This window comes from Fistularia commersonii, chromosome 13, assembly GCF_037954325.1.
Source record: "Fistularia commersonii isolate RoL2024-O1a breed Wild chromosome 13, RoL_Fcom_v1.0, whole genome shotgun sequence".
Lineage (NCBI taxonomy): Eukaryota > Metazoa > Chordata > Actinopteri > Syngnathiformes > Fistulariidae > Fistularia > Fistularia commersonii.
In genome coordinates, this window is record NC_141296.1 from 3,354,916 (window position 1) to 3,379,247 (window position 24,332).

The 24,332-nt window shown below is 42.0% G+C and overlaps 2 protein-coding genes and 3 pseudogenes across 10 annotated transcripts in view; all 5 read left to right on the forward strand.

The window, feature by feature from the left end:
• Positions 1-24,332, forward strand: part of LOC147227582 (protocadherin alpha-C2-like) — a 188,947-nt gene that overhangs the window by 70,112 nt on the left and 94,503 nt on the right. The gene's annotated exons all lie outside the window — the stretch shown is intronic.
• Positions 8,331-11,389, forward strand: LOC147227589 (protocadherin alpha-3 pseudogene; annotated as a pseudogene). The gene is made up of 2 exons (XR_015107045.1): positions 8,331-10,845; positions 11,366-11,389. The product of XR_015107045.1 is annotated as a protocadherin alpha-3 pseudogene (transcript).
• On the forward strand, positions 12,283-14,966 carry LOC147227590 (protocadherin alpha-3 pseudogene; annotated as a pseudogene). Its single transcript, XR_015107046.1, has 2 exons — positions 12,283-14,692; positions 14,961-14,966. The product of XR_015107046.1 is annotated as a protocadherin alpha-3 pseudogene (transcript).
• LOC147227591 (protocadherin alpha-3 pseudogene) lies at positions 15,740-19,121 on the forward strand (annotated as a pseudogene). Its single transcript, XR_015107047.1, has 2 exons — positions 15,740-18,576; positions 19,098-19,121. The product of XR_015107047.1 is annotated as a protocadherin alpha-3 pseudogene (transcript).
• Positions 19,941-24,284, forward strand: LOC147227592 (protocadherin alpha-3-like). The gene is made up of 2 exons (XM_086157864.1): positions 19,941-22,457; positions 24,151-24,284. The coding sequence occupies exons 1-2, from the start codon at positions 20,076-20,078 to the stop codon at positions 24,226-24,228; spliced, it is 2,460 nt and encodes an 819-aa protein (XP_086013990.1). The 5' UTR covers positions 19,941-20,075; the 3' UTR covers positions 24,229-24,284.

The following is a 24,332-nucleotide window of genomic DNA, read 5'->3' on the forward strand; positions in this document are numbered from 1 at the left end:
AAGACTTATCGTTATCTTTTTTTTTTTTTTCTCTGAGAAACCGTTCATGTCTGATATTATGTGAGTAGGACTGACCTTTCCCCCCCTCTCCACCCCTCACTTATATAAGCCCTCTTTTTCATTACGTCTCAGTCTATTGACTCATGGCTGTGTGGGTGAGTGATATAGTTTGGACCTTTCCAATTTTACTTCAGACTCACAGCAGTTTACTTAAAGCACAGGGGCCATCCTCTCTGAGGGTTACACATATGTTTTTGTTTTCTACTAGCTTTCTACTGGTTTTCTACAAGTTTTTTACTACGGCACTACGGATTCTGGCAATATCTTCATGTGAGCCAGCCAGCTAAAGTTTGTCCAACTCTTTTTTTGTTTTCTTTGTTTATATGTGAATCAAATAATTTTTTTTAGGCTAAGATGATTGAGCAACAGTAATAAAACTAAGAATGTTACTAGTGTTTAACTGGTTGCATAACCTGATGATTTATTTCAATTTTTTTTTTTTTTTTTTTTGTCGCACAATACTTGATTCGAGATATGTAGACATGCTTTTCTCTTGTGAACAACTCCGTATGTCACATAACAGCATTTTAATCATAAGAATAAGAATAAGAACAACTTTATTAATCCCGAAGGAAATTGCAGTGCCAGAGTTACAGAATATAAAACAGTAATAAATAATAAAAGAAAGGCAGAATTAGAAATAAAAATAAACTATAAACTATAAAGTGTTTCAGTGAAACTATAAAGTGTCTTAGTTAGCAGTGATAAACCTATAAGTGTCTTAACATTATAATGTAGCAGTTATGAGATGAGATGAAATATTGCACAGTGTAGCTGTTATGAGATGAAATAATGCACAGTTCCGAATATTGCACAGAAATGAGATATTGCACAGATATTGCACAACTGATTGCAATCAGTTGTTGCATTTTGTTTTCAACGGCAAATAGAAGAATGACAATGACTTTTGGGTTTTTAGAAAAGATGTTAATGGTTTCCATGGTAAATCTGTTCTAGACAAATTTGGATGTGTGTGACAGCTGTTAAAAGGTCAGGTATTCAGCGGTGTGGTGTGTGTGGCTAAGATGGTGAAAGCGGTTGTATTGAAAGGGAACATCTAGAAGCTCCTTCTGCCTGTCAAAATGATGTTGAACAAGTTGCAACACTCTGGTGCTTCCTGACAGGAGAGGGACATCAGGAGAGATAAGAACAATTATCATGTTTGAATTCAATGACAATTCTTACGAGAACATCGATTTTTGACATTCCCTTTTTTTGTTTTTAATACTTTCATAGATACATATACATGTTGTTCTGTTGAGAACATCCTCGTTGATTTTTGAAATTCCATTTTAAGCAGCTGTGGTACAAACTCAAGAACAAATAGCATAATTTTATGGTGAGCTGTGGACTAATGGAAATAATAGGAATGGTCACAGATATTTTCATCTGTTTATTGTTTAAGTAACATCACCTAATGCAATCTTTTCTAATGTAAAAGGTGACATTACTGTTCAATCTTCATACCATTGTATTTGTTTGTGGCCTAACACAACACTGCTATAGATCACACTCAAGGCCTGCGGGCAAAATGTGGCTCGCCGTATCATTTTATGTGACCCGCGAGAACAACTTAAAAGGTCTGATTGTCTTAAATTAAATAAGTCAAACGCGTGCATTGACCATAATTCTACTACATTTGCCACAATTCATGCCAATCATGTTACGATCATCAATGCGATTTTCAACAAGTGGAATTGAGAAATATAAACGATCCCTAAATGTCCAGGAAGAGAAAAGCTGATGCAGATGGAAGGCTGTTTCAAGAAAGATGGGGATGCAGATGTAACATTTTTGATGTTAATCATAAATTCAGAGTTATTTAACATGGAAGAGTAGTTACAGTCATTTTACATAACATTTGGTTATTCTTAATCCTAAGAATAATCTTAAATAAATGCCTGTTCCACATGAGATAAGATATATTTTATTGATCCCCATCGGGAAAATTCTTTTGTCACAGCAGCACAACAGTTATAGTGTCAATAAATATGAATATGAATATAAATATAAATATAAATAGAAAGGCAATAAGAAGATAATTAGAAAATAAGTAAATGGACAGCAGAGACAGCATCAATGGACAACAGAATGGGGGGAAAAAAGACAGTGAGGGTGAAAATAGAAAACCAAAACATAAACAGAGTGACAATACAGATGACAAAAATAAAATAAATAAAAATATGCAGGATGCGAACGGGCTGAGACCCATTTGCATCAAATCAAATCATAATAATTCCATCCAGCTACATCACACATTCGGATGCATACAGACTTGCTAATACAAATCCCCTCTGGCTTTATGTAATTAGCAATGCTCTTCCCTTATGAGCAATAAGTTCAGGCTTAAATAATAAAATATGTTTACATTATATTATTTGAACCTCTACCTGTGTCCCTGTGATGACAGGAATCAACAGCATGCATGCAGTGACTTGAATATGGAGAGATATAACATCCCAACACAACTAAATAAATACTTGTGAATGGACAAGTACACACATTATTGAAAGAAATATTGATATAGCCTCCCTAAAGACATTTAATATACAATTGACATAATTAATTCATAAACCGCAGCAAACAGATGCCCTTGTGTGTTGTTTTACAGTAGAGTAAGTACTTAAATGATTTTTGGCCAGTGTGCCATTACTTTCCAAATGAGTGAATAGTGTGTTTGTGTGTCTGTCTCTGGGTTGTGTTCATCGGTGTGTTTGGGCATGCTCCATACAGTCCTGTCCTGGTTTTCATCTTGTTCCGGTCATGTTTTCCTAAACCAGCCCCTGTCCTACTTATTCCGGCAACCGGCAGAGGAGAGTGCAGATTTGTAAATAATCTGCACCGTGCCTCTTTCTTTCATTAATTCTTTTGTTTTTTTCATATATGATATAAAGGCTTTCTGTTAGTTGTTTGTTTGAAGTTAGTCTCCATCAGATAAGACCTCTATAGACTTTCCACATCAATCTTTGAATATTATGTTGAATACTTTTACTATTTACCATAAAATAATGTAGTTAAACCCTCGCCCATGAAAATATTTAATAGTTACAGTTTATTATAAGGCAAACAGTTTAGTTTTTTTGTGTGCATTAGGAGTGTGTTCATCATGCTACTTGAATAATTCCACATCAATATACTACATTCCCTTTGTCTGTATTTTTTTTCTTCAATTTTTAGGTTTTTGAATTCTCTTGATACAATGTATTTTCTTTCCTGATATTTACATTCATTCTTAATTGCATTTAGTTTTTTCCTGAACATTTTTTCTCTATGACCCCCTTTTTTATTTATGCATCTATCTTTTTTTTTTTTTCTAGATCAAGTTTATATCAACACTATTCATCCTCTCTCTGCAACCAATTTGCTTTACCCTGAAGTTGTCATTATGACTGTAGGATGTCTTAACGCCGTGTCAAACAAAAAAATATGCCTATTCATTCAAAATATATATCGATGAAGATAAAATATACAAGCATAAGATGGAGGTTCATCCACTTCTGTTTCAATGAGCTCCGTTTTACACAAAACTGGCACAGTGAGATCATTATCAGTAACATGCAGCAGGACGTTGATTGTTGCTCCCAGCAGTAGGGATGGTCTCCAGAGGCCAGGACCTGAGGGTTATGTGGCTTGGGCAAGGGCGCGTTAAAAGGTCAAGCTCTCATTGGAGCTGCTAGGGTGGAAAGGACAACACGCTTTGCTGAGAAAGTAAATCTTTGTTGAAGAAAATGTATTAAAACATTACAAATACATGAGCAGCCGAGCTGCAACTCTGGACAAACTCGTCTGTTATTCATAGAAGTGTGGGCTGTTTGCTTGAGTGTGTGGATGTTTGTGTGTCCCATTTATATGTTCAGATGGATTGCACTTGTTATAACCTTGAATATGTGGCAATGGACGGTGTATAATATTCTGTTTTATGCTGTATCTTTAAGATAGAAGCAGCGTGCTGGTGTAAAACTGTCTGCTTGTGAGCGCACACATGTTCCACGTCTTTGCTTGAGATGTCGTTACCATGGAGACAAGAGCGCTGTGCAGGAGGGGGGGGGGGTCGCCTTGAAGCCTGTTCACAGAACTCCCTTCCCCCCTCTTACACGTAGATGAACACATGCCCTCCAAATGCACACATTTATTTAAAGACATACACAGAACTGAAGGCAACACAAAGGACACCCATAAAATCATCTGAATGGAGGAGATTTAGATTCAAATTTGGAAACAAATGATTTTCTTGTCCTTTAATAATGTAGGGGCCCTGCATAGCTTTTGCAGCAAACTGCTGCTTCCACCCACACAACGCTCTCCCTGCAGAACTAGTACTCCCTGCCCTTGCTGTTTGTCCTCCATCATGTGATGGCCAAAGCACTGAAAGAGAAGCAAGTTATGAGGTGCACATCCATTTATCTGATTTTTTTTCCTTTTTTTTTTTTTTTACTCACCCAACCGTTCCCTGAGAGCAAAATGCTGAATTTGTTTGCAACATTTATCCCTTGATTATAAAACAAACACAGTTATCATTGCATTGGGGATGCCAATAGTGCTATATCATGATGTCTATGCTTTAACAGCTTTATCAGCGATCTTAATTATTTTATAGGTCATCTGTAACACACAATTAGGGATTCCTCCATAAGGACAAGTGATAATGCTGAGCAAAAAAACTCTGTCGGCTCTACTGTCAGTTTGGCTTCACTCTCAGTATTTGATATCATACTTGTAATCCAAAGGATGTAAAGATAGATATGTTTTTTTTTCCTAGAAAGATTCCTCTTGGAATTTATTCATGATTACTCCTTGTTTTAGTCCTACAAAATGAGGTCATGGGGTCAGCGGGCCACAAGGCACAACTATGATGAAATTTATGCTTTTAAAAGATGAACTCTCTCCATAGTGCTGAGTAAAGCAGTGAATGAGGAAACCATGTATAATACTGATTTTACTGGAAAGATAATCCAGACTTAATGCTATAGGATTGGTGCTCGATAGACATTAGGAAAAAAAAAAGGTAGTACTACTAAGAAATATAAAATGAATCAGCATTATGGGATGTCTTTGCTGGCTGAGAGAAGTTTACAAATGGGTGTTTATAAGTAACATTTGGTCCTACTCATTGTGAGGAGATGCTCTCGTGACAAAAAAATGAAAAAAATTACAATCATCCTTTGTGAGCTATAGTATTCACCACCACCAACAGCAATACTGTTTGATGATAACAATAATAATGATAATAATAATAATAATAATTATTATTATTATTATTATTATAGTAAAGTGTTTAAGAGATTATAATGGCTCAGAGTCAAATGATTATTAATATTTTTCATATCAAATCAGGTTTCCCAGAGAGGAGAAATAGGGCACAGGCTTTTCAATCCAGGGCTTAATCCCAAGATTAACAATTGAGGGAATGTTCATACAATCATAATCCATTACTTCATAGAATTGTGGTGACAGACCAAAATACACCTAGGCACAGGGTAGTCACTCCTTTATAAAACTAGCAGCATGAAAAAGAAAATAATACACAAGGCAGATGAGCAAGCAAGAATGTAAAACAGAAGACAGGAAATGTGTTAACTGAGGGGGAAAAAAACAAAATAAAAAGCAAACCAACAAAATGAACATATCTTTAACAATTAATTGATATTAGTGTGGATATTTAGTCAATCATTATTACGTATTTGTTGGTAATCTTAGCGCTCCTATTACTCGTGAAGAGGCAGGGAAATATTATGACTGCTGGATGCACATATCCACTTCTACCACATGGTACTGCTGTTGATCCATCACACAGTGATGCACACTTACAACCAGACTCCTTTCTAAGGTGGTGAGGACATCTTCAGTCTTTGTTATAAAAACGACAGACGGCAGAGGGACGAACACAAAGCATTCACTCATGTATTCAGCTTTTTCTACAGTATTGGACTGTTAATTCTATTTTGCTCCTTGACTTGATGCTTTACGAACTTGATCGCGTACTTTGATATTTTTGAAATTGAAGGTCAAACTGGTACCGTTAAAGTAAAAGGCAATATAGACTTTGAAGAAAAAAAGAGCCTTTTTAGATACGTGTGGAGGCGAGTGACAAAGGCCAGCCGCCAATGTCTGTGCATTGCAAAGTGCTGGTAGAGGTAATGAATATGAACGACAACGCCCCTGAGATTACCATCACCACGCTTCATCACAGAGTGCAAGAGGATGCGAGTAAAGGCACCGTCATTTCACTGGTGTCAGTTCTTGACAAAGACGGTGGAGAAAACGGGGAAGTAACGGTGCACATTGAAGGCGGAGCTCCATTCAAACTCAAAAAAAACTTCAAAAATTACTATTCATTGTTAGTTGATGGGGCTCTTAACAGAGAGGTGGTCTTGAAATATAAGATAACCATCATCCCATCTGATAAAGGCACGAATTCTGTTTCTGTTTATGTCTCTGATGTGAATGACAAGGCCCCTCGATTCAGAGAGCCTGATATAAACGTGTATGTACATGAGAATAGACCTGTTGGAGCTGTTATTAAAACAGTAACTGCTGATGATGCAGACACTGAAAGTACTCAGCACTCAAACCAGGACTCAAACTTTACCCAGTAAAGACAAGGTAAGCACATCATTTTTAGCTCATACTCTGTGATCGTCATGGATCTCATGTATGTGAGTTGCATTATGGTAAAAGTCTGTTACACAACAACAGATAAGACTTACATAACAAAAACATGCTTTTTTGTAAAGGAAGGAAGTTGATGGGCCCTACAGGATGACTGGGGTTGCAGGACATGTATGCTTGCTTTGAGACAGTGGTGAGCTGTGCTGTAGGTGTGACAGAGGTTCAAGGTGGAGGTGGTCCTACATCAGGAACCACCTCTGGGCCTTTTCTTCTGGTTTGCAGTTGTGATGGACAGGCTAATAATCATGGATCACGTTTTTACACAATCAAAAAAGTCAACTTTAGTGTCAATACTACCATATGGTCACACATACATAACAATGAAATAGTCACTAAGACATAAAGTGCAATAGTGCACATAAAAGTGCAATATGAATTGCACTTTAAGTAGACAAATTCACCACAACATATGACACACCTTCTCGAAATGTGCTTCCTGAAGTTGTTTGTGTCAGTGTGAGCACACCAATAACTGTTGAAACGGTTGCCTTTCTCGTTCGTCAGTTTCGTCTAAGTGAAATGAAGATGGTGGTCACTGTCCTTGATGCTGACAGCATGCTTTTCTGCTGTCTGTGGAAAATGAAATGGATAATATTGTGATTTGTAATTTTCTCAATCCAATCTTATTTTTTCCTCATTCTCCTTGCTTTATCAATAGTGCTTTTATGAAAAAATCCGATTTTCTTTTTTTAATAATATTCATAAGTATTTTCCATCCATCTGTATCTAGGCTCTGGAGGTTTACAGTGGATGACTTTCTCTTGCCTGAAATGTGTATGCCTCTCAATGAGGTAAAGAAAATAGAAAATGTAAGAAAAATTTAAGACGTTTTAAAAACATCATCTGTGACTAGAAAAACTGGTGAGAGCTCAATGAATCATAATTTACTAGATCATTCAAGCTAATTTGTGCCTGTCTGGCTATGTCTTACTTAATCATTCATTTATGTCTGTATCATATTTATCTTATTTAAAATCATGTTTTGAATATTGGTTATTAGAGAACTTTATCGTGATATTCCTGGTACAATATTTCCTTTTTTTTTCCCCACAATTGCCGCTCAAGGACAAATAAAGTTTTTCTGATTCTGAATAAGCATTTAACATATTTTCCTCATTGGATTGTTTGGCATTGTTTGTTACATTCAAGATTCAGAGTGTTTATTGTCACATACACAGTGTAGAAATGGGTTTCCCTGCACAGTGGAATTCTTACTTTACTGTCATTAGTGGATTTGGATATGTACTGATTGGAAGAGTATAGAAATATTATAAATATGATTATAGATATGAATATGAACAGTGCAATAGGACAAGGGCAGTGCAATAAGACATTTGAGTGCAGATTGGTGTGCAACTCACAAAGTGTAGATGCAAGGATAAGTGCAGTTTAAATGTGCAGTAGTTACATGTGTAAGACGGATGAGTGTCAGCTCAGGACTTCATGCCATGAAGATGTTGTTATTGTACTGAACCACGTTGAGGCGCTGCAGACCGTAACATCCCGCAATATTCTGAGCTCGTCCAGAACTCCTCCTAGTGCGAAAGATGATGATGATGATGATGCCTCTCTGGCTTTGTAACAAAGAGACGAAGGACGATTGAGAGCGGGGTGGAAACGCTCCCTGTCCAGCTAGAAAACCAGGCGGCCGATGCGTCTACTGGTTTTGTGGAGCGGCTTTTTTGACGGGACTGTTGGACTGGGATTGGTGCCTTTCTGTGTTTGGATATAACCATGTATCTATTCAGGAGACGGACGCATTTTCTGAGCTGTTTTTCCGTCGTGCTGCTGATACGCTGCTGGGAAGCGGTGGCTGCACAGCTCTCCTATTCCGTCTCGGAAGAGGTAAACCCGGGAACGTCTGTAGGAAATATCGCTAAGGATTTAAACCTGAACGTGCAGAGTTTGGAGACTCGCAATTTCCTCGTTGTCAGCGGTGCGAAGAGGAAATATTTCGATGTGAATTTGAAAACGGGGATCCTTTACGTCAGTGAAAGGCTGGACCGAGAGGAGCTTTGTCTGAAGGCTGCAAAGTGTACCGTCACTGTAGAGGCCGTTATTCAAGATCCGATGACTTTTTATCGTGTCGAGGTAACTATTATAGATATTAACGATAATGCACCCGTTTTCCCTCAAACACAACAGTCTGTCGCTATCGCAGAAAACACTTTACCAGGAACTAAATTCAGCTTGATCGAGGCAACGGATTTGGATGTCGGGAAAAACGGTGTGAATACATATAGACTGAGTGCGAATGATTATTTTTCATTAGACCTACACAAAGCGGAAGGTAGGGTATCCGCAGTTCTGGTCCTACAGAAACCTTTGGACCGGGAGACTGACTCGGTTATAAAGCTCACTCTCACTGCAGTGGACGGAGGAAATCCCTCCCGGTCGGGGACATCTCAAATTATTATTAACGTGTTGGATATTAACGACAATCGTCCACTGTTTAGTAAACAGTTGTATAAAATTCATGTCTTTGAAAGCTTACAAGTAGGAACTACTGTTATGACTATAAATGCTACGGATGCAGATGATGGTTTAAACGGTGAAATTGAATATTATTTAAGAAAAATAGGTCAGGATCTTGTTTTGCACGCATTTGAAATTGATTCGAAAACGGGTTCAATTACCGTCAAAGGGAAAATCGACTATGAAGAAACTCCTGCGTTTGAAATTCACGTTGAAGCCAGTGACAAAGGGCAGCCACCGATGTCTACGGATTGTAAAGTCCTGGTCGAGGTCGTGGACGTGAACGACAACGCTCCTGAGATCACGGTGACGTCATTGTTAAACGCGGTTCGGGAGGACGCGAAAGTCGGTACTGCGATCGCTCTCGTGTCTGTGCTGGACAAGGATGGGGGGAGAAACGGGGTCGTGAGGGCTGTGACGTTGAACGAAGCTCCCTTTAAACTGGATACAAATTATAAAAACTATTATTCGTTAGTAGTGAACGGGCCGCTCGATAGAGAAACAAACAGCTGCTACAACGTGACGATAGAGGCAAGTGATGAAGGAACCCCGCCTCTCTCCAGCACCAGCATAGTGACTGTTCATGTCTCTGACGTCAATGACAACCCGCCTCGATTCTCTGAGCCGCTGTTAAATGTTTATATCAAAGAAAACTGTCCATCTGGAGAGGTTCTGGGCAAAGTGACCGCACATGATGCAGATTCTGATCAAAACGGTCAGGTGACCTATTCGTTTTTACAAAGCAACACTGAATCATTGCCCTTAAGAGCAATGGTGAACATCAACTCAGACACCGGAGAAATAGTCAGTTTGCAGTCGTTTAACTACGAGGAGTTGAAGGCGTTTCAGTTCAAAGTTCAGGCCACAGACTCTGGTGTTCCTCCGCTCAGCAGCAACGTGACGGTCAACGTTTATATCCTGGATGAAAACGACAACAGTCCCAACATCCTGGCGCCCTATTCTGAGCACGGCTCGGTTAACAGTGAGAACATCCCCTACTCTGCTGAGGCGGGATACTTTGTGGCAAAGATCAGGGCTGTAGACGCAGACTCTGGATACAACGCGCTGCTCTCCTATCACCTGTCGGAGCCCAAAGGAAACAACCTGTTCCGCATCGGAAGCAGCTCCGGGGAGATCAGGACTAAGAGGAGACTGAGCGACAACGACCTGAAAACCCACCCCTTGGTGGTGTCGGTGTCCGATAACGGAGAACCCTCCCTTTCGGCCACCGTGTCTATTGACGTTGTGGTGGTGGAAAGTCCACCTGACATCCAGACTCAGTTCAGACATGTGACCATCAAGGAGGAGACCTTCTCCGATCTGAACTTGTACCTGCTGATCGCCATCGTGTCGGTGTCGGCCATCTTCCTGCTGAGCCTGATCGTTTTGATAGCGGTCAGGTGTCACAGGACAGACGGTGGTTTCGGCAGGTACGGCGCCCCCATGATCACCACCCACCCTGACGGGAGCTGGTCTTACTCTAAGGCTACTCAGCAGTACGACGTGTGTTTCAGCTCAGACACACTGAAGAGTGACATGGTGGTTTTCCCCGGGCCGTTTCCGCCCGCAGATGCGGAGCTGATCAGTATTAACGGAGGAGACACTTTTACCAGGACTCAAACTTTACCCGGTAAAGACAAGGTAAGCCCATCATTTTTTGCTTGTACTCGACAGTCCTCGATCGCATGTATCTGAGGTTTACTACGGTAAAAGTCTTCACCAAAACAACAGATGAGATTTACATAACTAAAACATGTTTTTGTAAAGGAAGGAAGTTGATCGGCCCTACAGGAAGTTTGGGGTTGCAGGACATGAATGCTTGCTTTGAGACAGTGATGAGCTGTGCTGTAGGTGTGACAGAGGTTCAAGGTGAAGGTGGTCCTTCATCAGGAACCACCCCGAGCCTTTTTGTCATGTTAGCAGTGGTGATGGAATGACTAATAATCATAAATCACGTGTTTACACAATCAAAAAAGTCAAAGTCAACTGTAATGTCAAAACTGCCATTTGTTCAGACCTACAGAACATTGAAATAGCGTTACATAAAGTGCAATGATGCACATTAAAGTGCAATATGAATTGCACTATAAGTAGACACATTCACCACAACATATGACACACCTTTTCTAAATGTGCTTCCTGAAGTTATTGTTTTCCTCAGTGTGAGCACACCAATAACTGTTGAAACGGTTGCCTTTCTCGTTCTTCGGTTTCGTATCAGTCAAAGAAGATGGTGGTCACTGTCCTTGGTGCTGACAGCATGCTTTTCTGCTGTCTGTGGACAATGAAAGTGAGAATATTGTGATTTGTAATTTTCTCAATCCAATCTTTTCTTTCTTTCTCCTTCCTTTCTCAATAATACTTGGTTGAAACAATCTATTTTTTTTTTAATTCTTTTTATTCATACCTTTCTTCAGTCCATCTAAATCCAGGCTGAGGAGGTTTACAGTGGATAATTTTGTGAGATTCTCTTGCCTGAAATGATTCTTCGTCTAGATAAGGTAACATGATATTTCCATTGAAAAGCTGACACGTAAATATTGCATTAGATACTGTGACTCCATTTACCCATTTTAAGAAGACAAATTTAACCCAGAAAAGAAAGGGAATACATTTTTAAAAAATCTTGTATGACTAGAACAGCTGGTGAGAGCTTCAAGAATTACCTCTCTGGGGATTTCTTGCATAATCATTAACTTCTACGTGTGTCATATCTATTTTTTCTTACCTGAAAATGGCATTGACATTGGAAATTCAATAAGATTTTAACGGATGTTCCTCATTGCATTGTGAGGAATTATCCGTCGCGATGATGACTTCATGCCATGAAGATGTCGTTATGTTAGTGAACCACGTTGAGGCGCTGCAGACCGTAACATCCCAGAATATACCGAGCTCGTCCAGAACTCCTCCTAGTGCGAAAGATGATGATGATGCCTCTCTGGGCTTTGTAACAAAGAGACGAAGGACGATTGAGAGCGGGGTGGAAACGCTCCCCGTCCAGCTAGAAAACCAGGCAGCCGATGCAACTTCTGGTTTTTGCGAGCGGCTTTTTTAACGGGACTGTTGGACCGGGATTGGTGCCTTTCTGTGTTTGGATATAACCATGTATCTATTCGGGAGACGAACGCCTTTTCCGAGCTGTTTTTCCGTCGTGCTGCTGATCCGCTGCTGGGAAGCGGTGGCTGCACAGCTCTCCTATTCCGTCTCGGAAGAGGTAAACCCGGGAACGTCTGTAGGAAATATCGCTAAGGATTTAAACCTGAACGTGCAGAGTTTGGAGACTCGCAATTTCCTCGTTGTCAGCGGTGCGAAGAGGAAATATTTCGATGTGAATTTGAAAACGGGGATCCTTTACGTCAGTGAAAGGCTGGACCGAGAGGAGCTTTGTCTGAAGGCTGCAAAGTGTACCGTCACTGTAGAGGCCGTTATTCAAGATCCGATGACTTTTTATCGTGTAGAGGTAATTATAATAGATATTAACGATAATGCACCCGTTTTCTCCGAACAACTGCAGTCTCTCGACATCGCAGAAAATATTTTACCGGGAGCTAAATTTAGTCTCATCGAGGCAACGGATTTGGATGTCGGAAAAAACGGCGTTAATACATATAGACTGAGTGCGAATGATTATTTTTCGTTAGAAATACACAAAGGGGGTGACAGGGTATCTGCGGAGTTAGTTCTAAAAAAACCTTTGGACCGGGAGACTGACTCGGTTATGAAGCTCACTCTCACTGCAGTGGACGGAGGAAATCCCTCCCGGTCGGGAACATCTCAAATAATTATTAACGTGTTGGATAATAACGACAATCGTCCAGTATTTAGTAAACCACTGTATAAAATTCAAGTCTTAGAAAACTTACCAGCAGGAAAAGCTATTGTGACATTAAATGCTACAGATGCAGATGATGGTTCAAACGGTGAAATTGAATATTCTTTAAGAAAAAAAGGTCAGGATCTTGTTTTGCACGCATTTGACATTGATTCAAAAACGGGTGCAATTACCGTTAAAGGGAATATCGACTATGAAGAAACTCCTGCGTTTGAGATTTACGTTGAGGCAAGAGACAAAGGGCAGCCACCGATGTCTACGGATTGTAAAGTTCTGGTCGAGGTCGTGGACGTGAACGACAACGCTCCTGAGATCACGGTGACGTCATTGTTAAACGCGGTTCGGGAGGACGCGAAAGTCGGTACTGCGATCGCTCTCGTGTCTGTGCTGGACAAGGATGGGGGGAGAAACGGGGTCGTGAGGGCTGTGACGTTGAACGAAGCTCCCTTTAAACTGGATACAAATTATAAAAATTATTATTCGTTAGTAGTGAACGGGCCGCTCGATAGAGAAACAAACAGCTGCTACAACGTGACGATAGAGGCAAGTGATGAAGGAACCCCGCCTCTCTCCAGCACCAGCATAGTGACTGTTCATGTCTCTGACGTCAATGACAACCCGCCTCGATTCTCTGAGCCGCTGTTAAATGTTTATATCAAAGAAAACTGTCCATCTGGAGAGGTTCTGGGCAAAGTGACCGCACATGATGCAGATTCTGATCAAAACGGTCAGGTGACCTATTCGTTTTTACAAAGCAACACTGAATCATTGCCCCTGAGAGCAATGATGAACATCAACTCAGACACTGGAGAAATAGTCAGTTTGCAGTCATTTAACTACGAGGAGTTGAAGGCGTTTCAATTCAAAGTTCAGGCCACAGACTCTGGTGTTCCTCCGCTCAGCAGCAACGTGACGGTCAACGTTTATATCCTGGATGAAAACGACAACAGTCCCAACATCCTGGCGCCCTATTCTGAGCACGGCTCGGTTAACAGTGAGAACATCCCCTACTCTGCTGAGGCGGGATACTTTGTGGCAAAGATCAGGGCTGTAGACGCAGACTCTGGATACAACGCGCTGCTCTCCTATCACCTGTCCGAGCCCAAAGGAAACAACCTGTTCCGCATCGGAAGCAGCTCCGGGGAGATCAGGACTAAGAGGAGACTGAGCGACAACGACCTGAAAACCCACCCCTTGGTGGTGTCGGTGTCCGATAACGGAGAACCCTCCCTTTCGGCCACCGTGTCTATTGACGTTGTGGTGGTGGAAAGTCCACCTGACATCCAGACTCAGTTCAGACATGTGACCATCAAGGAGGAGACCTTCTCCGATTTGAACTTGTACCTGCTGATCGCCATCGTGTCGGTGTCGGGGATCTTCCTGCTGAGCCTGATCGTTTTGATAGCGGTCAAATGCCACAGGACAGACGATGGTTTCGGCAGGTACGGCGCCCCCATGATCACCACCCACCCTGACGGGAGCTGGTCTTACTCTAAGGCTACTCAGCAGTACGACGTGTGTTTCAGCTCAGACACACTGAAGAGTGACATGGTGGTTTTCCCCGGGCCGTTTCCGCCCGTAGATGCGGAGCTGATCAGTATTAACGGAGGAGACACTTTTACCAGGACTCAGACTTTACCCAGTAAAGACAAGGTAAGCCCATTATTTTTTGCTTGTACTCAACGACAGTCCTAGATTACATGTAAAAGTCTTCACCAAAACAACAGATGAGACTTACATAACTAAAACATGTTTTGTGAAGGAAGGAAGTTGATGGGCAATACAGAAAGTCTGGGGGTGCAGGACATGTATACTTGCTGTCAGACAGTGGTGAGCTGTGTTGTAGTTGTGACACAGAAATCCCAGGTGGAGGTGGTCCAACTGTCGAAACCACCTCTGAGCCTATTTTTCTTGATTGCAGTGGTGATGGACAGGCTAATAATCATGGTAATCACGGATCACATGTTTACACACTCAAAAAAGTCAAAGTCAACTTTTTTGTCAATACTACCATATGTTCACATATAGATAACATTGATATAGCGTTACTCTAAGACGTTAAGTGCAATAGTGCACGCAAAAGTGCAATATGATTTGCACTTTAAGCAAAGACGCATTCACCTCAACATATGACATAGTTTTAAGGAATGTGCTTCCTGAAGCTATTTTTTTTCTCAGTTTTAGCACTATGATAACTGTTGAAAAGGTTGCCTCTCCTGTTCATTGGTTTCTTATAAGTCAAATGAAGACGGTGGTCACTATCCTTGGTGCTGACAGTGTGTTTTTCTGTGGTCTGTGGACAATGAAAGTGACAATATTGTGATTTGTAATTTTTTCAATCCAGTCTTTTCTTTCTTTCTCCTTCCTTTCTCAATTACACTTGTATGAAACAAACCAATTTTATTTTATTCATACAGTTCTTCAGTCCATCTAAATCCATAATTTTGTCAGATTCTCTTGCCTGAAAAGATTCTTTGTCTAGATAAGGTAACATGATATTTCCAATGAAAAGTTGACACCTATATATTGCATTCAATACTGTGAATCCAAAATACCCATTTTAAGAACACAGATTTAACCCAGGAAAATAATGGAAGGCGTTTTAAAAACACTATGTTTGACTAGAACAACTGCTGAGAGCTCCAAGAATCATGATTTACAGGATCATTTGAGCCATTTAATACCTCTCTGGCCTTTTTTTTTTTTTTGCTTCATCATTGATTTATAAGTGTGTCATATTTGTCTTATCTGAAAAAGAAATTTTCATTGGAAATTCAGAAAGATTTTAACAGTTGTTCCTCATTGCATTATATTGTGTGGAATTACCCGTCGCGATTATGACTTCATGCCATGAAGATGTCGTTATGTTAGTGAACCACGTTGAGGCGCTGCAGACCGTGACATCCCAGAATATACCGAGCTTGTCCAAAACTCCTCCTTGAAAGAGAGGATGATGATGATGAGGAGGATGATGATGATGATGATGCCTCTCTGGCTTTGTAACAAAGAGACGAAGGACGATTGAGAGCGGGGTGGAAACGCTCCCCGTCCAGCTAGAAAACCAGGCAGCCGATGCATCTACTGGTTTTTGGGAGCGGCTTTTTTGACGGGACTGTTGGACTGGGATTGGTGCCTTTCTGTGTTTGGATATAACCATGTATCTATTCGGGAGACGAACGCCTTTTCCGAGCTGTTTTTCCGTCGTGCTGCTGATCCGCTGCTGGGAAGCGGTGGCTGCACAGCTCTCCTATTCCGTCTCGGAAGAGGTAAACCCGGGAACGTCTGTAGGAAATATCGCTAAGGATTTAAACCTGAACGTGCAGAGTTTGGAGACTCGCAATTTCCTCGTTGTCAGCGGTGCGAAGAGGAAATATTTCGATGTGAATTCGAAAACTGGGATCCTTTACGTCAGTGAAAGGCTGGACCGAGAGGAGCTTTGTCTGAAGGCTGCAAAGTGTACCGTCACTGTAGAGGCCGTTATTCAAGATCCGATGAATTTTTATCGCGTAGAGGTAATTATTATAGATATGAACGATAATGCACCCGTTTTCCCTCAAACACTGCAGTCTCTCGACATTGCAGAAAACACGTTACCTGGAAAGAAATTCGGCTTGATCGAGGCTACGGATTTGGATGTCGGAAAAAACGATGTTAATACATATAGACTGAGTGCGAATGATTATTTTTCATTAGACCTGCTCAAAGCGGAAGGCAGTGTTTCTGCAGAGTTGGTCCTACAGAAACCTTTGGATCGGGAGACTGACCCGGTTATAAAGCTCATTCTCACTGCAGTGGACGGAGGAAATCCCTCCCGGTCGGGAACATCTCAAATATTTATTAACGTTTTGGATATTAACGACAATCATCCGGTTTTTAGTAAACAGTTGTATAAAATTCAAGTCTCTGAAAGCTTACCAGTAGGAACAACTATTGTGATTCTAAATGCCACAGACGCGGATGATGGTATAAACGGTGAAATTGAATATTCTTTACGAAAAATAGGTCAGGATCTTGTTTTGCACGCATTTGAAATTGATTCAAAAACGGGAGCAATTACCGTTAAGGGGAAAATCGACTATGAAGAAACTCCTGCGTTTGAGATTTATGTTGAGGCAAGAGACAAAGGGCAGCCACCGATGTCCACTCGATGTAAAGTTCTGGTCGAGGTCGTGGACGTGAACGACAACGCTCCTGAGATCACGGTGACGTCATTGTTAAACGCGGTTCGGGAGGACGCGAAAGTCGGTACTGCGATCGCTCTCGTGTCTGTGCTGGACAAGGATGGGGGGAGAAACGGGGTCGTGAGGGCTGTGACGTTGAACGAAGCTCCCTTTAAACTCGATACAAATTATAAAAACTATTATTCGTTAGTAGTGAACGGGCCGCTCGATAGAGAAACAAGCAGCAGCTACAACGTGACGATAGAGGCAAGTGATGAAGGAACCCCGCCTCTCTCCAGCACCAGCATAGTGACTGTTCATGTCTCTGACGTCAATGACAACCCGCCTCGATTCTCTGAGCCGCTGCTAAATGTTTATATCAAAGAAAACTGTCCATCTGGAGAGGTTCTGGGCAAAGTGACCGCACATGATGCAGATTCTGATCAAAACGGTCAGGTGACCTATTCGTTTTTACAAAGCAACACTGAATCATTGCCCCTGAGAGCAATGGTGAACATCAACTCAGACACCGGGGAAATAGTCAGTTTGCAGTCGTTTAACTACGAGGAGTTGAAGGCGTTTCAGTTCAAAGTTCAGGCCACAGACTCTGGTGTTCCTCCGCTCAGCAGCAACATGACGGTCAACGTTTATATCCTGGATGAAAACGACAACAGTCCCAACATCCTGGCGCCCTATTCTGAGCACGGCTCGGTTAACAGTGAGAACATCCCCTACTCTGCTGAGGCGGGATACTTTGTGGCAAAGATCAGGGCTGTAGACGCAGACTCTGGATACAACGCGCTGCTCTCCTATCACCTGTCCGAGCCCAAAGGAAACAACCTGTTCCGCATCGGAAGCAGCTCCGGGGAGATCAGGACTAAGAGGAGACTGAGCGACAACGACCTGAAAACCCACCCCTTGGTGGTGTCGGTGTCCGATAACGGAGAACCCTCCCTTTCGGCCACCGTGTCTATAGACGTGGTGGTGGTGGAAAGTCCACCTGACATCCAGACTCAGTTCAGACATGTGACCATCAAGGAGGAGACTTTCTCCGATTTGAACTTGTACCTGCTGATCGCCATCGTGTCAGTGTCGGCCATCTTCCTCCTGAGCCTGATCGTTTTGATAGCGGTCAAATGTCACAGGACAGACGATGGTTTCGGCAGGTACGGCGCCCCCATGATCACCACCCACCCTGATGGGAGCTGGTCTTACTCTAAGGCTACTCAGCAGTACGACGTGTGTTTCAGCTCAGACACACTGAAGAGTGACATGGTGGTTTTCCCCGGGCCGTTTCCGCCCGCAGATGCGGAGCTGATCAGTATTAACGGAGGAGACACTTTTACCAGGACTCAGACTTTACCCGGTAAAGACAAGGTAAGCCCATCATTTTTTGCTTGTACTCGACAGTCCTCGATCACATGTATCTGAGTTTTACTAGGTAAAATTCTTATCCAAAACAACAGATGAGACTTACCTAACTAAAACATGTCTTTGTAAAGGAAGGAAGTTGATCGGCCCTACAGGAAGTCTGGAGTTGCAGGAGATGAATGCTTGCTTTGAGACAGTGATGAGCTGTGCTGTAGGTGTGACAGAAAAGTTCAAGATGAAGTTGGTCCTTCATCAGGAACCACCCCGAGCCTTTTCGTCGTGTTTGCAGTGGCGATGGAATGACTAATAATCATAAATCACGTGTTTACACAATCAAAAAAGTCAAAGTCAACTGTAATGTCAAAACTGCCATTTGTTCAGACCTACAGAACATTGAAATAGCATTACATATAGTGCAATGGTGCACGTTAAAGTGCAGTACGAATTGCGCTTTAACTAGACATATTCACCACAACATATGACACACCTTTTCTAAATGTGCTTCCTGAAGTTATTGTTTTTCTCAGTGTGAGCACACCAATAACTGTTGAAACGGTTGCCTTTCTCGTTCGTCGGTTTCATATCAGTCAATTGAAGATGGTAGTCACTGTCCTTGGTGCTGACAGCATGCTTTTCTGCTGTCTGTGGACAATGAAAGTGAGAATATTGTGATTTGTAATTTTCTCAATCCAATATTTTCTTTCTTTCTCCTTGCTTTCTCAATAACACTTGTATGAAACAATCCAGTTTTTTTTCATTTAATTTTATTCATACCTTTCTTCAGTCCATCTAAATCCAGGCTGTGGAGGTTTACAGTGGATAATTTCATGATATTCTTTTGCCTGAACTTATTCTTCCTCTAGATAAGGTAACATGATATTTCCATTGAAAAGCTGACACCTAAATATTGCATTAAATACTGTGAATCCATTTACCCAATTTAAGAAGACAAATTTAACCCAGAACGGAAAGGGAATACATTTTAAAAACATTTTGTATGACGAGAACAGCTGGTGAGAACTTCAAGAATTTTAAGTTACTAGATCATTTGTGCCATTTAAAGCCTCTTTGGGGTTTTCTTGCATAATCATTGATTTCTACATGTGTCTTTTTTTTTTTCTTACCTGAAAATGAAATTGACATTGGAAATTCAGTAAGATTTTAATAGTTGTTCCTCATTGCATTATATTGTGTGGAATCACCCGTTGCGATTATGACTTCATGCCACGAAGATGTCGTTTTTTAATGAACCACGTTGAGGCGCTGCAGACCGTGACATCCCGGAATATACCGAGCTCGTCGAGAACTCCTCCTAGACAGAGAGGATGATGATGCCTCTCCAGGCTTTGTAACAAAGAGACGAAGGGCGATTGAGAGCAGGGTGGAAACGCTCCCCGTCCAGCTAGAAAACCAGGCAGCCGATGAGTCGAATAGTTTTGTGGAGCGGCTTTTTTTGACGGGACTGTTGGACCGGGATTGGTGCCTTTCTGTGTTTGGATATAACCATGTATCTATTCGGGAGACGGACGCCTTTTCCGAGCTGTTTTTCCGTCGTGCTGCTGATCCGCTGCTGGGAAGCGGTGGCTGCACAGCTCTCCTATTCCGTCTCAGAAGAGGTAAACCCGGGAACGTCTGTAGGAAATATCGCTAAGGATTTAAACTTGAACGTGCAGAGTTTGGAGACTCGCAATTTCCTCGTTGTCAGCGGTGCGAAGAGGAAATATTTCGATGTGAATTTGAAAACTGGGATCCTTTACGTCAGTGAAAGGCTGGACCGAGAGGAGCTTTGTCTGAAGGCTGCAAAGTGTACCGTCACTGTAGAGGCCGTTATTCAAGATCCGATGATTTTTTATCGTTTCGAGGTCACTATCGTAGATATTAACGATAATGCACCAATTTTCCCTCAAACACTTCAGTCACTTGCCATTGCAGAAAACACTTTACCGGGGACAAAATTCGGCTTGATCGAGGCAACGGATTTGGATGTCGGAAAAAACGGTCTGAATACATATAGGCTGAGTGCGAATGATTATTTTTCCTTAGACCTACACAAAGGGGATGACAGGGTATCTGCTGAGTTGATTCTACAGAAACCTTTGGACCGGGAGACTGACTCGGTGATAAAGCTCACTCTCACTGCGGTGGACGGAGGAAATCCCTCCCGGTCGGGAACAGCCAAAATTGTCATAAATGTTTTGGATATCAATGACAATCAACCAGTTTTTCGTAAACCACTGTATAAAATTCAAGTCTCTGAAAGCTTACTAGCAGGGACAACTGTTTTGATTCTGAATGCTACAGACGCGGATGATGGTTTAAATGGGGAAATTGAGTATTCTTTGAGCAAAATAGGTCAGGATCTTGTTTTGCACGCATTTGAAATTGATTCAAAAACGGGTGCAATTACCGTCAAAGGGAAAATCGACTATGAAGAAACTCCTGCGTTTGAGATTCACGTCGAAGCCAGTGACAAAGGGCAGCCGCCGTTGTCCGCTCGTTGTAAAGTCCTGGTCGAGGTCGTGGACGTGAACGACAACGCTCCTGAGATCACGGTGACGTCATTGTTAAACGCGGTTCGGGAGGACGCGAAAGTCGGGACTGCGATCGCTCTCGTGTCTGTGCTGGACAAGGATGGGGGGAGAAACGGGGTCGTGAGGGCTGTGACGTTGAACGAAGCTCCCTTTAAACTCGATACAAATTATAAAAACTATTATTCGTTAGTAGTGAACGGGCCGCTCGATAGAGAAACAAGCAGCTGCTACAACGTGACGATAGAGGCAAGTGATGAAGGAACCCCGCCTCTCTCCAGCACCAGCATAGTGACTGTTCATGTCTCTGACGTCAATGACAACCCGCCTCGATTCTCTGAGCCGCTGTTGAATGTTTATATCAAAGAAAACTGTCCATCTGGAGAGGTTCTGGGCAAAGTGACTGCACATGATGCAGATTCTGATCAAAACGGTCAGGTGACCTATTCGTTTTTACAAAGCAACACTGAATCATTGCCCCTGAGAGCAATGGTGAACATCAACTCAGACACCGGAGAAATAGTCAGTTTGCAGTCGTTTAACTACGAGGAGCTGAAGGTGTTTCAGTTCAAAGTTCAGGCCACAGACTCTGGTGTTCCTCCGCTCAACAGCAACGTGACAGTCAACGTTTATATCCTGGATGAAAACGACAACAGTCCCAACATCCTGGCGCCCTATTCTGAGCACGGCTCGGTTAACAGTGAGAACATCCCCTACTCTGCTGAGGCGGGATACTTTGTGGCAAAGATCAGGGCTGCAGACGCAGACTCTGGATACAACGCGCTGCTCTCCTATCACCTGTCGGAGCCCAAAGGAAACAACCTGTTCCGCATCGGAAGCAGCTCCGGGGAGATCAGGACTAAGAGGAGACTGAGCGACAACGACCTGAAAACCCACCCCTTGGTGGTGTCGGTGTCCGATAACGGAGAACCCTCCCTTTCGGCCACCGTGTCTATTGACGTTGTGGTGGTGGAAAGTCCACCTGACATCCAGACTCAGTTCAGACATGTGACCATCAAGGAGGAGACTTTCTCCGATCTGAACTTGTACCTGTTGATCGCCATCGTGTCGGTGTCGGGGATCTTTCTCCTGAGCCTAATCGTTTTGATAGCGGTCAAATGTCACAGGACAGACAGTGGTTTCGGCAGGTACGGCACCCCCATGATCACCACCCACCCTGACGGGAGCTGGTCTTACTCTAAGGCTACTCAGCAGTACGACGTGTGTTTCAGCTCAGACACACTGAAGAGTGACATGGTGGTTTTCCCCGGGCCATTTCCGCCCGTAGATGCGGAGCTGATCAGTATTAACGGAGGAGACACTTTTACCAGGACTCAGACTTTACCAAGTAAAGACAAGGTAAGCCCATCATTCTAGTTTTTACTCGATGATAGTCATGAATCACATGTATCTGAGTAGCGCTATGGTAAAAGTCCATAACACAACAACAGATAAGACTTACATAACTAAAACATGTTTTTTTGGAGGAATGGAGTTGATTGGCCATAACATAACGATATGGGAAAGAGTAGTGGAAACTAGACGCAGAGCAGAAGTCAGCATTTCCAAAGCAATATTGGCTCTAATGATTTTGGTACAGAAGAACAGAGAAAGTTAGGGGAGCTGCCTTTTCCCTGAATAGATCTAGAAAATGTATATGATAGGGCACCAAGACAGGGGATAGTAATTGTGAAGGGAAGTCTGGAGTGGCTGAGAAGCATGTTAGAGTGGTGCATGACATGTATGCTAGCTGTGAGACATTGGTGAGATGTGCTCTGGACTTGACAGAGTTTAAGGTGGTGGTGGGACTACATCAGGGATGGCCTCTGAGCTCCTTCTCCTTGTTTGTAGAGGTGATGGACAGGCTGACCGATGAGGGTAGACAGGAATTCTTATGTGCCAGATTTTTGCGGATTATATTGTGATCTTTAGCGAGAGCAGGGAACAGGTTGAGGAAAATCCAGAGAGGTGGAGGTATGCTCAGGAAAGGAGAGGAATGAAGGTTGACCACAGCAAAACAGAATATACAGAGTGTGTGTGAATGAGAGGAACACAAGTGGAACACCAAGGCCACAGTAAGTAGATGTAAAGAAGAAGTGGGATTTGAAGTACTTGGTGTCAACAGTCCAGAGCAATGGAGAGTGTGGAAAAGAGGTAATGAAACACGTTACCGCAGGTTTGAACAGGTGGAGAAAAATGTCTGGTGTAAAGTGTGACGTCTGTGCCTGACACATAAGAATAAGGATAAGAATAAGAACAACTTTATTAATCCCGAAGGAAATTGCTGTGCCAGAGTTACAGAAAATATAACCGTAATAAATAATAAAAGAAAAGGCAGAATTAGAAATGAAAATAAACTATAAAGTGTCTCAGTGAAACTATAAAGTGTCTTAGTAAACAGTGATAAAACTATAAGTGTCTTCGTCACAAGTGAGGTAAGGAGTGCACAATAGTATGATAGAAGGGAAGATTGTAGTGTAGCTGTTATGAGATGAGATGAAATATTGCACAGTGTAGCTGTTATGAGAGGAAATATTGCACAGTTTCTGAATATTGCACAGTGAAATTAAATATTGCAGGTTTTTTTTTTTCAGGTTAAAGATAGGTTTTTATGGTTGCTGGTTTTTATGGTTCCTCTTTTTTGCACTTTCCATGCAGCACAGCTAGTGCTGCGCTCTTCTGTACATGTAATTACTGCCCATCGAAAATGCATTGAACCTTGCACCTGTACTTTGTGAGTTTCACACCGAGCTGCATTCGAATGTCTTATTACGCTGTAACATTGTTTTATAATGCACATAATTAACACACATAATATACATATTTATCATAATTTATAATCATGTTACTATCATTATTTCTCATCAATTCATATTCAATGTACTGCACACAGCAAAGTGGGAATTTCATTGTACAAGGAAACACGTTTCAACCCTGTGCATGTGAAAATAAACACATTGAAAATTGATATATGAGAATGTTGACCACAATGAAAGGAAAAGTGTACAAGACAGTGGTGAGATCAGTGATACTGTATGGTGTTTTCATTCAGGAGACGACAGGAAGCAGAGCTGGTGGAAGCAGAGATGAAGATGTTGAGGTTCTCTTTGGAAGTGACGAGGATGGATAGGATCAGGAATGTGTCCCCCCAGAGGGACAGCACACATTAGATGTATTGGAGACAAGGTCAGACAGGCCAGACCGAGATGGTTTGGACATGTACAGAGGAGGGAC

Coding starts and splice junctions, on each gene's coding strand:
- LOC147227592 (XM_086157864.1), top strand. CDS start 20,076: ATGTATCTATTCGGGAGACGGACGCCTTTTCCGAGCTGTTTTTCCGTC. Junction 22,458..24,150: donor CTTTACCAAGTAAAGACAAG/GTAAGCCCATCA, acceptor GTTTTCATTCAG/GAGACGACAGGAAGCAGAGC.